General features: G+C 46.4%; 1 protein-coding gene across 1 annotated transcript in view; it reads right to left on the reverse strand.

The window, feature by feature from the left end:
* SAE1 (SUMO1 activating enzyme subunit 1) overlaps positions 1-18,256 on the reverse strand; it is a 43,194-nt gene that overhangs the window by 12,438 nt on the left and 12,500 nt on the right. The window contains exons 4-5 of the mRNA XM_063431050.1: positions 13,460-13,602; positions 10,965-11,064 (exon numbers count right to left, since the gene is read on the reverse strand). Of these exons, the coding sequence (XP_063287120.1) occupies positions 10,965-11,064; positions 13,460-13,602 (243 nt within the window). The remainder of the gene's footprint in view (positions 1-10,964; positions 11,065-13,459; positions 13,603-18,256) is intronic.

The raw sequence follows: 18,256 nt of genomic DNA on the forward strand, positions 1-18,256 counted from the left end.
AGGGGTGAAAATTCTGGAACATTGCCGCTAGTGCTGTAAAACTTTGCTCAGGTCTACGTGAAAGTCTGCAATGACAAAGACTTTCTGTACAATTTCTAAATAGTGATTAATTAGCTTTGAAGACTGTTCAGTCATTAAAAATAGATTAATATTGGCATTAACAGGTTTTACATATCTAGAGATGAGCTTTGTGGGGCAGTTGGGCTCCATTAAGTCAATCGCCAGAAAATAAGCAGAAACATATCGATGATTGCGATATTTTTAAATAAAATTTAAAAACAATGCGTTTACACTTTTGCACAACTCTTCAGTTTAAAAATCTCTACTGGAAACACATTCAGCCCACATTATATCATGGATCGTCCATAGAAATTGTGAACCTCCAAAAACTGGGAGAAACGTAATCCCAACTTAGTTCAAGGTTAAATACCCCTGCTTTAAGTCATTCCCTAATTAATGAGGAATAGAATCTAGAAAGACGTCCACCTGAGCCGCGTATCCTGGACCCACAGCCAGCATTTTAAAGACGGCTTCTAGAACGCTTTCAAAATACACTGCATCTCAATATGCTAATCTGCATTGCTTAAAAACGTGTCCGACACCCTAAAGAAAAATCACAGCTTCTTTGAACATTTTAATACAATGTTAACACGCACCCCTGGGAGATGCAGCCCAAAAATGTCTTCTCTAAAGTGAAGCTGTCACGCATATTTTAAAGGGACTCTATAGTCACCATATAAAAGCAAGAAAGACAGGTCCCCCAGCCTTCCTTCTTGCTTTTATATGAACTTTCATTCATTAAAAAAAAAAAAATCGGTGGTTTTATATTAAAAACTTACCTCCGTTCCAGCGCCGAGCTCCCCGCTAGGCCGCGCCCCCTTTTTCGTCAAAATGACGAAATCGCGGGGCCCAATGGGACGGCTTCGCGCTGGACCAATCGCGTTCTTCATAGAGCGGCATTGAATGCCGCCCTATGAAGAACCTGAGCGCTTTACCGCGCATGTGCGCGGAATGCGCGTTCGCGAGCTGAGCTGTCTGACTGACAGCTCAGCTCGCTTTCTAAAATTATCAATAATAATTTAGGGCCCCCACCCGCCCTGTGCGGCGGGTGGGGGCCCTAAAATTATCAATGAGGGGGGGGACCTACTTTCCCCCCCCCGGCCCCCACCCCTGTGCGGCGGGTGGGGGCCCTAAAATTATCAATGAGGGGGGGACCTACAGTCCCCCCCCGGCCCCCACCCCTGTGCGGCGGGTGGGGGCCCTAAAATTATCAATGAGGGGGGGACCTACTGTCCCCCCCCGGCCCCCACCCCTGTGCGGCGGGTGGGGGCCCTAAAATTATCAATGAGGGGGGGGACCTACTGTCCCCCCCCCGGCCCCCACCCCTGTGCGGCAGGTGGGGGCCCTAAAATTATCAATGAGGGGGGGGACCTACTGTCCCCCCCCCGGCCCCCACCCCTGAGCGGCGGGTGGGGGCCCTACAATTATCAATAAGGGGGGGGACCTACTGTCCCCCCCCGGCCCCCACCCCTGTGCGGCGGGTGGGGGCCCTAAAATTATCAATGAGGGGGGGGACCTACTGCCCCCCCCCGGCCCCCACCCCTGAGCGGCGGGTGGGGGCCCTAAAATGATCAGTAAGGGGGGGGGACCTACTGTCCCCCCCCCGGCCCCCACCCCTGTGCGGCGGGTGGGGGCCCTAAAATGATCAATAAGGGGGGGGACCTACTGCCCCCCCCCCCCCGGCCCCCACCCCTGAGCGGCGGGTGGGGGCCCTAAAATTATCAATAAGGGGGGGGACCTATTGTCCCCCCCCGGCCCCCACCCCTGAGCGGTGGGTGGGGGCCCTAAATACAAAGGGGGGGGGGGACCCTAGTTAACCCTCCCCCCCCCAAAAAAAAATATCTCCCTACCTACCCCCCTCACCCTAAAAATAATGAGGGGGGACCATTAACTAAAAACCTGTAAAAAAAATGAGATAAAATCAACTTACCATTCGATGTTTTCTTTCTTCTAAAATCTTCTTTCTTCAGCCCCAAAAAAGGCCAAATAAAAATCCATAATAACCGACGCAATTAAAAAAAAAAAAAAAAAAAAAACGAGCGCAAAAAAAAATAATCCATCTTCACCCATGGAGGGCTCCGCGCAGACTGAGCTCCGCAGGGCGGGGGAAGGCTTATAAAGCCTTGCCCCGCCCTGCAATTAGGCTAAGAACACTCTGATTGGTGGGTTTAAGCCAATCAGAGTGCTCTTTGTCATTTTACAAGCGTGGGAAAGTTCTTTGGAATTTTCCCACGCTTGTAAAATGACACAGAGCACTGTGATTGGATGGATTTCAAGCCATCCAATCACAGTGCTCTGTGTCATTTTACAAGCGTGGGAAAGTTCTTTGGAATTTTCCCACGCTTGTAAAATGACAAAGAGCACTGTGATTGGATGGATTTCAAGCCATCCAATCACAGTGCTCTGTGTCATTTTACAAGCGTGGGAAAGTTCTTTGGAATTTTCCCACGCTTGTAAAATGACAAAGAGCACTGTGATTGGATGGATTTCAAGCCATCCAATCACAGTGCTCTTTGTCATTTTACAAGCGTGGGAAAGTTCTTTGGAATTTTCCCACGCTTGTAAAATGACACAGAGCAATGTGATTGGATGGCTTGAAATCCATCCAATCACAGTGCTCTGTGTCATTTTACAAGCGTGGGAAAATTCCAAAGAACTTTCCCACGCTTGTAAAATGACAAAGAGCACTGTGATTGGATGGATTTCAAGCCATCCAATCACATTGCTCTGTGTCATTTTACAAGCGTGGGAAAATTCCAAAGAACTTTCCCACGCTTGTAAAATGACAAAGAGCACTCTGATTGGCTTAAACCCACCAATCAGAGTGTTCTTAGCCTAATTGCAGGGCGGGGCAAGGCTTTATAAGCCTTCCCCCGCCCTGCGGAGCTCAGTCTGCGCGGAGCCCTCCATGGGTGAAGATGGATTATTTTTTTTGCGCTCGGGTTTTTTTTTTTTTTTTTTTATTGCGTCGGTTATTATGGATTTTTATTTGGCCTTTTTTGGGGCTGAAGAAAGAAGATTTTAGAAGAAAGAAAACATCGAATGGTAAGTTGATTTTATCTCATTTTTTTTTTCTTTACAGGTTTTTAGTTAAAGGGTCCCCCCTCATTATTTTTAGGGTGAGGGGGGTAGGTAGGGAGATAAGTTTTTTTTTTTTTGGGGGGGGGGGGGGGGGGAGAGGGTTAACTAGGGTCCCCACCCCCTTTGTATTTAGGGCCCCCACCCACCGCTCAGGGGTGGGGGCCGGGGGGGGGACAATAGGTCCCCCCCTATTGATAATTTTAGGGCCCCCACCCACCGCTCAGGGGTGGGGGCCGGGGGGGGGGCAGTAGGTCCCCCCCCTTATTGTGAATTTTAGGGCCCCCACCCGCCGCACAGGGGTGGGGGCCGGGGGGGGACAGTAGGTCCCCCCCCTATTGTGAATTTTAGGGCCCCCACCCACCGCTCAGGGGTGGGGGCCGGGGGGGGGGGCAGTAGGTCCCCCCCCTTATTGTGAATTTTAGGGCCCCCACCCGCCGCACAGGGGTGGGGGCCGGGGGGGGACAGTAGGTCCCCCCCCTATTGTTAATTTTAGGGCCCCCACCCGCCGCACAGGGGTGGGGGCCGGGGGGGGACAGTAGGTCCCCCCCCTATTGTGAATTTTAGGGCCCCCACCCACCGCTCAGGGGTGGGGGCCGGGGGGGGGGGCAGTAGGTCCCCCCCCTTATTGTGAATTTTAGGGCCCCCACCCGCCGCACAGGGGTGGGGGCCGGGGGGGGACAGTAGGTCCCCCCCCTATTGTTAATTTTAGGGCCCCCACCCACCGCTCAGGGGTGGGGGCCGGGGGGGGGCAGTATGTCCCACCCTTATTTTTTATTTTAAGGCCCCCACCCACCGCACAGGGGTGGGGGCCGGGGGGGGACAATAGGTCCCCCCTTATTGATAATTTTAGTGCCCCCACCCGCCGCACAGGGGTGGGGGCCGGGGGGGCAGTATGTGCCACCCTTATTTTTAGGGCCCCCACTCACCGCTCAGGGGTGGGGGCCGGGGGGGGGGGGGAGGAGAGTAGGTCCGTCCCCCCCCCCCTTCAACCACTATTGTGGCCAGACAGCATCCCTGTGGGTTCGGGCTTCAGCTGTCAGCGTTCACAGTGCTTTGTGTGCTGATAGCCCGTCTGATGCATTCACCCAGAATGCATCGGACGAGAGGCCTTTTTAGGGCCTCTGAACTCGGAAGTCCCTCTGGTGGCCGTCTGATTGACTGCAACAAGAGGTGTTCCAAGCTTCCAATGTAAACACTGCATTTTCTCAGAAAATACAGTGCTTACAAGAAAAAGGCTCCGGGTAGCTGTAGCACTCACCTAAACAACCTCATTAAGCTGAAGTTGTTCAGGTGACTATAGTGTCCCTTTAAGTTAGCCTAAATCGACACCATATACATTGACTACATGATACATTACAGTGATACACCATATATTCCGGTTACAATACAATGCAGAAGGGTTTGTTGATAAGCACTGAGCTCTATGCACACTAACTGGCCACCACTTGGTATAACCTATATTTTCACCTACTGACTTGTTAAACCTGTACTAAAACCTTCAATAAAAAAAGAGATTGTAAAAAAGAAAAAGAAAAAGAAATGTATGCATATGTTATAGACACAACCAACACCCTTTAAAGGGACCACAATGCATAGTTACAAAGTTGTATAAGTTGAAGAAAGTCCAAGTTCAGCCGAAAAGCCCATTCTTTTATGTGTTGATCCTTGGATCAACAACCTGTTTACAGACATAGCAATTATATCCCTGAATATTCTGAGAAAGCTTTCTAAAACAATATCTACAGAATCTGATAACACAACCTCTTCAGGCAAGGAATTCCATCTTTATTGTACTTACTGTAAATAATAAGGATGCACCGAAAACTCCCCCCCCACCCCCGCTTGTTCATTTTTTCCTTTTAGCCTGCTTTGGCTAGCAGCAGATGACCCGACATCGGGTCCCACATGTGACCCCACAATAGGAAACGCAGCACAGTGAGCTGCCAGGTATATATTATATAAACTACTTATCTAACTGTCCGTCAAACGTGCAAGGCACAGGAGTTGTAAACACCGGAGAAAGTAGTAGAAGTAGTACAGGACAAGACATGAGCCGCGTTCTCTAGTGTTTGTAACACCTGTGTCGCAGGTGTTGCGGAAGGCAGGCGCTGGGCGGTCATGTGACCCGGGAGCCGTGAAGCTGTCCCGGAGAGCATGCAGGCCCGAGGGCTTTGATGGGCTGGGGTACCGGGGAGCCACCACCTATGGTGCAGGCCATGGGGAGGACTACCAGCTCTGCTTCCTGGCATAGTCATTCAGCTCCTCGGGAGACCTGTCCCAGCACTGGGTGACCACCCCACCGGACATCCCCAGCAGCCGCAAACTCCACGGGGGGGGGGAGGACACACACCTGTTTAAGGAGGAGACGGCAGCCTGCCCTCTGCTGGCCTGGGGGAGGAGAGCAGCAGTGGGGGTGAGAGGGCCAAACCCGGACCGCACATGTAAAAGCTGCAGTGACAGGTACTGGAGAACTACAACTCCCATCATGCTTTCTCACCCTTTAGGCTCACACAGCATCATGGGAGTTGCAGTTTCACAACAGCTACCTCTTTGACCTAGTAATAAATTCAGGGTTCTTACTTAGCTGTCAATTGTCAGGAAGTGAAATTAAACTGATTTTTATTTTAGCCAAATTGGCCAAACTGAAAATTGGTTGCTTTTTTCCCTAGTTTAGTTAAAAATAAAAATATTAAATTCACTAAGTTGCTGACAATTAAAAAGTAATATTAATAAAATTATAGAAAAATCTATCTTAAAATCATATGGAGAAAAAAAAAAAAAAGTAATTTTTGGTTTTCGGCCAAGGGCATCCTGAATTCTCGGTTTTGGTTCTCTCTCTGTAGAGAAGCTATATGATGTAAAGAGAACTGGACCCAGGACCGAACCTTGAGTTACTCCACTTAACAATAGTCCAATATGAACAATGTCCATATAACTACTCTCTGCAGTCTATCTTTAAGCTAGTGTTAATACCAAGAACACGAGTTTTCGCCTAAATCAACTAGTTTCACTTTCAATAGTGACCTTTTGTGCAGAACCGTATCAAATGCCTCAGCAAAACCCAAATAGATCACATCCACTGGATCACACTGATCTATACTTCTACTTACTTCTTCACAGAACGTAATTAAGTTAGTTTGACATGACCCGTCTTTCCTAAAACCATTGATTCCTGCTGATATTTTTGTTGAAAATGAATTCTTGCACATTTTCCCTTATCCACAAACAATAGCAAATACATACTTTTAGTGAGAGTGGAACTAGTCTGACAACGGGTTAATGTTACTGCGCTCCAACGCTTACCATAACTGCGCCCGACGCGACCGTTTCACGCTGTCAAGTAACTCATTTGAAAACGAGCTTAAAAACCTTGAGAGCTATTGTTTGATATCTCACGATTGCTCTTTGATTGCTCCATCTTTTAGCAAAGACGGGAGAAAAAAAAATGGATCCAAAAATTACACTTTAGGAAAATGTTCCATTTAAGATTCGGAAGAAAAAGGAGAGAAGGTGGGGAGTGACGGGGGCTCTGAGAAAAAAAAAAAAAAAAAAAAAAAGTTACATTCAGGAGAATGTTTAAAAATTGCAACAAAAGATCTCTGTTCTCGAGCGGATATCAGCCTAACTATTGTCATGTTTTAAATACGTTCAATTTATGAAGATTTCTTTATAAAAATGTGCAGGGCCTCAGGGTATTCCGACCTGACTCACATTCTGTCTACTTAACTAATTAGTGTCTGAGCTCAGTATGAGAGCCGGTCAATTTCAACAGACAATAGGGCTAAAGAAATCTACACGTGAAATCCAATCTTGGCAGAGATGGGGCCGCCATTTACCTGTCCCCTCAAGGAAGACACTGCCTGGCTCCATTGTATAATGTGACTCGGTGCGGGAATTCACCGGTGAAAGGTCAAGTAACGTCACCCAAATAAAATGTACAAAAACGAAAATGTCATTGACTTGAGTCACAGGAAATGATGAAAATATACCCAAGGGAGCAGATTAGTCACATTACAAAAACTCCTCTGCAGATCCCCACTGTACCCGTCATACCCCCTGTGCTTGTAACAAGCGGTTATATCCTCTAAGGGGATTTAGAGAGCCTTATCTCGAAGAATTCAAAATGGTCTGCACGTCGCAAACACTACTGTGACTGAAAGTACACCCCGGAGACAGTCTTGGCAAACTACTCACACTTTGCAAACAATAACAAACAAAAAATAAAACTTATCCAAAGTGTATATATACAGATAAATATATCCAGCGCTATGTAACAGATAGTTATCACAGTGTTAATAGAATGCACGCTTTCAGAATAGCCGTCTCATTTTACTTAAACTCCAGTTTCAAACCATGTTCTCAGTAATTGTTCCCTACTTTTCCAGTTTAATCCCATCTATAAACCCGAGCCGGATGTCTACAACTTTTGCTTAGCTATTCCTACCGTTTAACCCTTCCCTTTTACATTTTCATTGTTACTAGAGGGGTTCATCGCCCTCTCTGCAGTTTGGGGGGAATCTTTCTTTAAGACAGTTGGTAATCTATAACGAGTGATGCTATATTTGTGTGTAAACTATTTACAAAAAAAAAAAAAAACTCCAGTTTATTGAAAAGAATGTCTTCTAAACAAAAAGAAATCTATGACATCACGAGCATGTTTAATGCACTATGAATTCCTCTAAAATGACTGCAAACCCACACTCGCACTCCGCTTGCCAGTATTCCTATGATCTCATTCAGTTCACATACTGCATAGAGCTGTGTTTAATAAATCAATCATTTCCTGTTACTATATACCAACCAATGCTGCAAACTGGATATTTGACCGTGAAGGACAACAGTCATCAAATTTTAACTTTCAAATGTTACATTTAAGCAAACTTGCTATTTATTTTTAACAAAATGTCACTTTTTATTGGTCTGAGCGGCGGCCATGTGGGGTCTGACTAGCGTTATCTGCTGCTCAACCCAACTTGCTGCTGCTGCTACAGGTTCAAACAGACCAATCACAGCAGCAGAATGTCAGGTCGAGCAGCAGTTGGCCACTCAGCCAAATAATAAGTGAAATTTTTTTCTTAATGAAAAACACAAAGAAATCAATATAGATCATTTAACAAAACAGAACTAAATATCATTAAGTGTAATAAACTTTTAAAAACGAGAAGTGAAAATGTGATGTCAGTTGTCCTCTAAGAGGCCCCCCGCGAGAGCGTGAATATCGCCCACCAATATGGTAGTAACAGCAGGAATTCGCTGCCACTCACTGCAAAGGCATTCCCAGCGCCTCCGTATCGAGGGAGTTAAAATCCCGCTGAGACATTAACTTAAATTGCAAAATGTTCAGACATTGTGTTCTTGCAGACTGTGTGTTCACTCACCAGTAGGGAATAAAAACACACATCCCCCAAGCATTTTCTAATTTAAATATGTCACTTTGCAAAGTCTGTCAAGTAAAAAACGATCTCCCATTTGCAACACTTACTGTTTGCAGCGAACCTTAGGCATCCTAATTTATGTCAGGCAAGGAATAAATTAATGCGAAGGGTGGGGCTGTCCTTAGTAACTGTAGACAATCATTAAATGATTTCACCACCGTGTAAAACTTTCTACCCGATCTAGAGCCGCACTATGGAGTCCGATGCCCTTGACAGAGGCGGTGGGTTCACTGATACACACAATCCCCCTCAAGGAGCCATGCAGGCTGTCCGTCTATTCTCTCTCTGCGGTGACCCACTTTATTGTTTACAGGCTTACTCCAACACCCCCATCCCCCAAAATATATATTTTTTTTCACCCCAGCATTAAGTTCTCTCCTCCGTCAGATCCTCCTCTGACTTCACACCCTCTCGCTGGATGGACATCAGGGAGGACGTGAGTAACAAAGAGAGAAGGGAGTTTCCGCCATTGGGCCACCTGTCGGCGGTGTGTTCTGATATCAGATGTTCAATATCATAGGACTGACATTGGGCCACCTGCCGGCGGTGTGTTCTGATATCAGATGTCCAATATCATAGGACTGACATTGGTCCACCTGCCGGCGGTGTGTTCTGATATCAGATGTCCAATATCATAGGACTGACATTGGGCCACCTGCCGGCGGTGTGTTCTGATATCAGATGTTCAATATCATAGGACTGACATTGGGCCACCTGCCGGCAGTGTGTTCTGATATCAGATGTTCAATATCATAGGACTGACATTGGGCCACCTGTCGGCGGTGTGTTCTGATATCAGATGTCCAATATCATAGGACTGACATTGGGCCACCTGCCGGTGGTGTGTTCTGATATCAGATGTTCAATATCATAGGACTGACATTGGCCCACCTGCCGGCGGTGTGTTCTGATATCAGATGTTCAATATCATAGGACTGACATTGGGACACCTGCCGGAGGTGTGTTCTGATATCAGATGTTCAATATCATAGGACTGACATTGGGCCACCTGCCGGCGGTGTGTTCTGATATCAGATGTTCAATATCATAGGACTGACATTGGGCCACCTGTCGGCGGTGTGTTCTGATATCAGATGTCCAATATCATAGGACTGACATTGGGCCACCTGTCGGCGGTGTGTTCTGATATCAGATATCCAATATCATAGGACTGACATTGGGCCACCTGTCGGCGGTGTGTTCTGATATCAGATGTCCAATATCATAGGACTGACATTGGGCCACCTGCCGGCGGTGTGTTCTGATATCAGATATCCAATATCATAGGACTGACATTGGGCCACCTGTCGGCGGTGTGTTCTGATATCAGATGTCCAATATCATAGGACTGACATTGGGCCACCTGCCGGCGGTGTGTTCTGATATCAGATATCCAATATCATAGGACTGACATTGGGCCACCTGTCGGCGGTGTGTTCTGATATCAGATGTCCAATATCATAGGACTGACATTGGGCCACCTGCCGGCGGTGTGTTCTGATATCAGATGTTCAATATCATAGGACTGACATTGGGCCACCTGTCGGCGGTGTGTTCTGATATCAGATATCCAATATCATAGGACTAACATTGGCCAGTCAGGAGCAAAGGGGTGAAACTCTGTCCTATAACCACTTCAAACCACTGCATTGGTCATGGTGCTTGGAGTAATCCATTAATGACAAAGGAAGTCCTGGGCTCTGTAAAAACTATAAAACAATAGGTTTATATTGGAATCAGAGTCTAGGAAACACAAAACTGTTTTTAAAACCCATTTACCATCACTACATCAAGAGGCAGATTAGACGGAGTCTGAGATCTGGCCGACCCGAGTCTTTCCATTAGTTCTGGCTCTGATCTACATAGTTCCCAGTTTTGTCCATTTTACCATTCTGGTTTAAACTACACTATATCCTACACAGAGAAAGGAGGTAGCGGCAGGTCCCTAATGGTCACATCTTTTAGACAGACAGACAGACACACACACACTGTCCTTGCATATTTCCAGCAATGAAAATTCCCTTATGACAACTCCAGCAGAGAATGCACAGACTCTTCCTCACATTTCCAGTAGTGAACACAAGCCAACCCCGTATATTTCCAGCAAGCTACGCAACAAAGAACAACCCCTTAAACAATCCCAGCAGCACCGTTCCCCCACCCCCAAGTGTTCTCCACAGCATACGTTTCCCTACGCATTTACAGCAGTATACACGTTTCCCCCTCCCGATCAGCAGCACTTATGCTCCCCCACGCATTTTCAGCAGCAGAAATAAGTCCCCCAATTAATACACATTGTAATCAATAGTACTCAGTTCCCGTCCCTTACGCATTTGCAGCAGCACATTCACAAACGTTAACCCTGTGCGCATTTTGAGCAGCTCATACCTTCTTAACCATCGTGGTCTCCGTAGAATCAATCTTGGCTTTTTTTGCTTCAGGTCCATCTTCTGCCTCTGAACTCACTTTTGCCACCTTCATTTTTTCTCTGAAAAGAGTGAAATAATAAAATTCCTTGGGGACACACGTTCCATTTAATGCAGGTTAAACCGAAACCATAATATGTAAATAAATACCAAGGAGAGGCTAGCTCAGCACTAAAATAGAGCATTTAATTACCAGGGAAACAATCGTTAATAGTTCCCTTCTGATATGTTTGTACACTGTAATGGCCACTGTAGTTTGCGAAGCAGCAGCAATAATATACACTGTAGCATATCCAAACCATTTTTCATGGTGTTTCCCCTATTTATAGCAGGCTCCGTATACTGGGGTGGGGATTCGCCTGCGACCCAATGCTGGGTAAAACATATGTGATAAGTTCTGGCCATTATCCTGCCCCAGAGTCAGGAGAGAGCTGTGGGAACAGCGTGGAAATGGCGCCGACTATTGCGCAGATTTTCACCCTTTGTTGAAAGTTATTTGTAGCAATAACCATTAATCAGAACTATCAAAACACAGGGAAATTAGGACAGCACGACAGCATTAAAGAATAAGTGGAGATTTGCAAACACCGGCTATGATCCAGGCGCACAGCAAGATGAAAAACAGTCATTGTGACAGCCAGCCAGCGCATACATGCAGCCATTATATTTTGCATCCGTGAAGCACTGCTGATGGTGTAACAATTTCCACTCAGACTCCGGTTCCCCCCAGATTAATGGACGCTATAAAGTGCACAGATTATTCATTTCTTCTAATATATTGGTTGCCACAGATACAGTTACTACAAGTAGCAGATAAATATGGAGTCGATTACTGGCTAAGATGTCTGCTACTGCTCAGTGAAAAGCCTGTTAGCAGCTTATAGAGCAGATATCGTAAAGCAGAATGAGGGTCCTTGCTTGATTAACCCCATTGTCTCACTGCCGTTCCTGCACAGAATGCCAGAAACTGATAACAGGTCTGCTCCGAAGACATTTTAGAAATCGACGTCATGGGACTAAGTTTGAGAGCCTTTCTCGGCCGCCCCCCCCCCCCAAAGTGTTTGTTTAGGGTGGATATATAGAATTGAATAAATTAGCAGACACATTTGTTTAAGGTGTTAGCAGTCACACAAGAGGGTGAAGGGGGGTGTGAACCTCGTTATAAGACTGAGCTGAAACCATTTCGATAATGGAATACAACACGTGCCTCTATATACAGTAACCTTACTACACGTTATTACTTATAGTAATAATGTGACATTTAAAACAAAGAAATAAAACTTAAAAAGTGCATAAAAGATACATTTAGCATTCACGCACAATTCAATATATTTTCATGATCTTACAATCCTGCCGAAACTGGGATTCAATAAACATTGTTAAGGAAATTGGCAGTTTTTAACCCATATGACCTGCGACAGGAGTAGGCAGACTTTCCTCGCTCGCTGTCCCCGCCCCTGGTCCTCTGTGACAGGAGGATATACAGCCCACTTCATTTACAAAAAATAAAATATACACAAGAGCAACCACTATAGAATAAGCCACTGACTTTCAAGGTATCGTCACCCTGAGAGTGCACAGGATTATTTGGGTTTTCTGCAGAAGCAATGCATCCGGCCTTAATACCCATTGTCACGATATGTCCATTCGTACAATTATTAATAAAACACCATTAAACAAAACTTCCTCAGTGATCGTAAGGTCTAAAGGCAAAGTGAAAACCTTTAAACGCCGGGACATACATTGATGTAAGACGAAGGATGCTTACAAGGCTGACCTTCTTTAACCCACATGTCTGGGAGGAAACCAGTTAATCATATATGTGCAGCAACGAGAGGCAGCCAATCAGGGAAGTGCAGAGCTGAAAACTAACCAATAGAAAAGGGAGGTGTGGCTCACAGCCAATAGCAACGCACACAGCTTGGATTCTGTTTCATGAATATAAATTAGATGGTTCTATCACTAAATTGCAGGGTCCGGGGAATAAGGATTCCAATTATATCACTAGAGTGCAAGCTCCTGGGGATTTGACAATGCATAGGATTACTTTAACTGCGTACAGGCACTGTATTACTTACTTTATGTAGATATATCCCAAACACCTAGAGAAAGCCGCCCCCTCCCCCCCACACATTACAGCCAGGAGGAAGCTGCCGATCGTAGTGTTTGTGAATTGTAAGCTCTTCAGTTTGCCTTAATAATGCTAAAGGCTCTAAGATGAAGGCACGCCTTTCAGTATAAATCAGTCTGTATTGTACGATCCTGCTGGAGCTGCACCCCAATATTAGGGGAACACCACCAAATCAGGATTGGAGAAATTCTGTAACTGATGGGGTTTTGTTGGTTTTAGAACAAACCGTTTGTTAGTAAAAGGTAAATGTAAGATGGTGACTGTAGAGGAAAAAGGAGGAAAATTAACAAAGGTTTGCCCCGCACCCACACAATGCATAGACTTACTCTACAAATTCGTGTTCTCCCAGGTCAGCAAACATATAACCGTGATAACCAAAAACATCGCCGGTAAAAAACTTGATGCTATGTTTGTGGCAGATCTGATCAACCTTCACAAGGAGATCCCGTGGACAGCACGTCAGGCAAACCTAGGAGAGAAACAGAACAGGTTTTATTTTTTATCATAAAAACAAGTCTATTAAAAAAAAAAAAGACTGTCTGGAAGAGCTAGCTTGTAAACTGCAGTGCTACAGGAAGTCCAGGCATGCCTCTCTCTATATGCCACTATTACTGTTTGTACATTATTATCTGCTCTGATATGGAGACGGTTTATAGACAATAAATGTCATTTATAGACTGTGCAGCCAGACATTTTATTTGATATTAAGAATTCCGGAAAATATCGTTATGGTGTTGGCCTACAGTTAAAACATCAGCTATCCCAGCACTGATTGAGCACCCTGCAATGATCACGGACCAACCCCAGAACGCTACATGCAATCTTAACGCACTGCACTTACAATGGGCGCACACATCCCGAGCTTCGTGTAAATGGAGAGAAGCTGCAGCAAGGCTGACATCAGTTTACAAAGCAGTTCTCTCATCCTGGAAGATAAGTCTCTGCAGGACAGGGCTTTACGGTATGATAATACGAGATCCCATAGAGGATATATCTCTGCAGGGCAGGGCTTTACGGTATGACAATACGAGATCCCATAGAGGATCTCTCTCTGCAGGGCAGGGCTTTACGGTATGACAATACGAGATCCCCTAGAGGATCTCTCTCTGCAGGACAGGGCTTTACGGTATGACAATACGAGATCCCCTAGAGGATCTCTCTCTGCAGGACAGGGCTTTACGGTATGACAATACGAGATCCCCTAGAGGATCTCTCTCTGCAGGACAGGGCTTTACGGTATGACAATACGAGATCCCCTAGAGGATCTCTCTCTGCAGGACAGGGCTTTACGGTATGACAATACGAGATCCCCTAGAGGATCTCTCTCTGCAGGACAGGGCTTTACGGTATGACAATACGAGATCCCCTAGAGGATCTCTCTCTGCAGGACAGGGCTTTACGGTATGACAATACGAGATCCCCTAGAGGATCTCTCTGCAGGACAGGGCTTTACGGTATGACAATACGAGATCCCCTAGAGGATCTCTCTCTGCAGGACAGGGCTTTACGGTATGACAATACGAGATCCCCTAGAGGATCTCTCTCTGCAGGACAGGGCTTTACGGTATGACAATACGAGATCCCCTAGAGGATCTCTCTCTGCAGGACAGGGCTTTACGGTATGACAATACGAGATCCCATAGAGGATCTCTCTCTGCAGGACAGGGCTTTACGGTATGACAATACGAGATCCCATAGAGGATCTCTCTCTGCAGGACAGGGCTTTACGGTATGACAATACGAGATCCCATAGAGGATCTCTCTCTGCAGGACAGGGCTTTACGGTATAATAATACGAGATCCCCTAGAGGATCTCTGCAGGACAGGGCTTTACGGTATAATAATACGAGATCCCATAGAGGATCTATCTCTGCAGGACAGGGCTTTACGGTATGATAATACGAGATCCCATAGATGAGAATAAAGCGGTCATTTGAATATTTCTCCATAAGCGGAGCAGATTCTCTCCCTATAAGGGGCATTCGCAGGGAACTTCGAGAATCTTGGCCTTCCCCATAGGAAAGCAGTGGCTATCTTGTAGAGAGCCAGTAGAGGCAGTTTTATATTGCAGGGTTAAGGGGACTCTGCATGCAGACCACTTCAATGAGATGACCTGGTGTGGGTGCCTGGAGTGTTCCTTTAGCCACACAGCCATTCCTGGGGGCAGTAGTGGTTATGGTGCTTGGAGTAATCCTATAATAAGGTAATTTATGCGCGGTTCTTTTTTCAATGTATTATGTATATATTGCAGAAACGGGAAATTATGATTAAGCCAAGGGTATCATTGCCCCCCCATTAGTGTATCTAGATAGACCAGAAGGTAGATCCCCCACCTATTATAGAACTACAACTCCCACAATGCATTGCCAGTCTCTGGTCCTTCAACACTTCACTGTGGATAACGGTACACCTATCTGGGCACCACTACAAATTATAATAAAGCAGGTACCCAGCAATAACATTGGTAAAGATCCCTGGGATTCTGCCTTGCAAGTGAGGATTTGTGTGTGTCCCCCCCCCCCGTAAGTTCCATGTTTTCATTGAGAAAGTAAATAAATCTGTTTTGGTCCATGAGCAGCAGGAGGGAAGTGCTAAAGAAGCTCCTATCTCAAAAAAGCAACAAGGTACCCACAATCTCTTAAATTACAGATTGAGTTTTGTTTTTTTTCTATTTAAACATTCCACTGCCGATTTCAATAAGAATATTTTCCAGAATTCTTTAAAATAATTTGACCCAATAAACTGACACGCTTGACCAAAACACAGTGACAAATCAGGTTACCTTGACGACATACGAGGGTCATTTAAACCACGCTCACCCATTTAATACAGCAAAGCTGTCAAGCAGACTGGATATTTAAACAGTATTTAGAATAGAATAAATTAGCCTTAACATTGCGTGACAATTGAGACTAAACTATATCTGCATTTAAAAAAATAAAAAAATAAACACGACACAAGATTTTATTCCATAAACGGTGCATTAAAAACCACCGCTCTCTTTTTTGGGGGGGGGGGGGGGCGGGGCCTGACAGCCAAGATGGCCGGTCGCACACCTCGAGAGCTCTCTCTGTACAGAGCATAAACACGCTGACTTTGATCGACACGGTGACCGCAGCAGCCCACGGTGCCCGGAAACAGACACAGCGCAACCACACAAACAAAACGATACCTGTCCGACACCGGAGGGACTCTGAAAAGCCTACAACGGCCATGCGGCCTACACAGGTGCGGAGCCTGAGGCCCGGGGGAGGCGGCCGATCCCCTGGCGCGGAATGCGCTCACGAACCAGACTTCACCTCAGCCCTGCTACTCCCCCCCCCTTTGGACCGGCGGGGGACATCCCGGTCCTCGCAGGGGGCGAATATCCCCACACAGCGGTCAGACCAAGCGACGCCATCCACTACTAAGCGAGACCGACTGGGCCTCGCTGAACTGGAGGCACGGACGCAACCCAGGACCAACCCCGCACTTATTAAGCCACCCAGAGACGCCCTGGAGTTCTTCCACCAACTATGCACACGCATGTGGAGGGGGCACGATACCCGGAGACAGCCGTACAAGCGGGAGTTAAGAGAGATGGCGGCCTGGATCCGCCCGGCTACCCGGCGCCGTATATGGGTGATCCCCTCACGGAAAGCAAAGGCGGCCCCCCAACGGAAACACAGCCAAAAATCATCTGGGCCCAAAAGCACACCGAGTTCACCGGACTCCGGCACTCACACCCCCACACCCAAGAATAACCCCCGCCAGTTTGTCCGACCTGTCTGTCACCCGGCGGCACCAGCAGACCCTAACGGAGCTCCACGGCTGGGTCCCACGTGGAGCCTAAGCGAGGCCTCGCCAAACCATGTCGGCAATCATGGGGCGGAGGTAGAACCCGACCCACACGAGCTCCTGAGCACACTCCAGACACACCGCCAAGCGCACCTAGCCACCAAAGGGGCCACACGCTCTTCTTCCGAGCTGGGGGTTCGTCAGGAGATAACCCTCCCACGCCACCCATACACCCGAGGAGACAGCCAAGCAATGGCAAATCCTTGGGCCCACGACCTTGTTGATGGGGTCAATGGACATGTGGCAAGAACCCCTACTACGGCCTCGGGCCGAAGACACTGGGTCCCCAGACTCCATACATCCGGAACAAGCAGGCAGAGAGTGGGGAATCAGGAGAATCCGGGCAGACACGTTGCTGAGAGCACCGCGCCGGGCCACGGGGTGGCCTGCCTCCGGAAGCACCGTAGTGGCATCGGGTGAAATGTCTCAACAGCCCACACCCCAGCCACCAGCCTAGACACCGAACAGGACTTGGGATACTCTAACACTGCTGTACTTGGGTGGCCGCTTAGAGCCGCCAACGTTACCTCAACGTATGACTTTCATATACTAGTGGACATGTATACCTTCTTGCCTGCTTTCAGAGCCTTTCACTAACATTAACACAACGAGTATGCTTAGCAATACTTACAAATGTTGAATACTCCTTTTATTAACCCTCTCGCTGCATTTCAGCAATTGACCAAAACGTTAGCCAGATCTTAGTTACTCTAGCACATACTTTGTAGTTCAGCGACGTAGTATCTATATATGTCATGTCTATATATGTTGTTGATGCAGTGTGGTCTCTACCGATTGTTAGCAACTACAAAGCATGTCTAATCTTAAAGTACAATAAGAGTTAAAAACGTGGCCATTCTCAAACAGGCTATTAATGTTTGGATGAATCTGCATACTTCATAAACACTGTTAAGCAGCAATTACTCTCTTTAACTTAACCTATGATCTAGCACTGTTAAGCAACAAGTACCTTTATTATTATTTTATCTTTATTTTATTAACCAAGCTTTATTAATCTGTTTACATGACGTTTCTAAAAACAAAAATATGGCAGTCTTTCTTAGAGGTGTATTGTTCACTATCTTGTTATCGTCAACTCGTGTTCCCTCACAATGCCTCCTCTTTCTTTTCTGTACCCCATATCGCATATGCCATAATAAAAGAAATATTTACAAAAAAAAAAAAAAACACAGCTCTGGTCACATATTGGCTATTTTAGTTGGATCTCTACAATATTGCAGCATTGCAATGGCATGTTCGGTGAAATATTTATTAAAATACACAAA

Source organism: Pelobates fuscus, chromosome 9 (assembly GCF_036172605.1).
Source record: "Pelobates fuscus isolate aPelFus1 chromosome 9, aPelFus1.pri, whole genome shotgun sequence".
NCBI classification, from domain to species: Eukaryota; Metazoa; Chordata; class Amphibia; order Anura; family Pelobatidae; genus Pelobates; species Pelobates fuscus.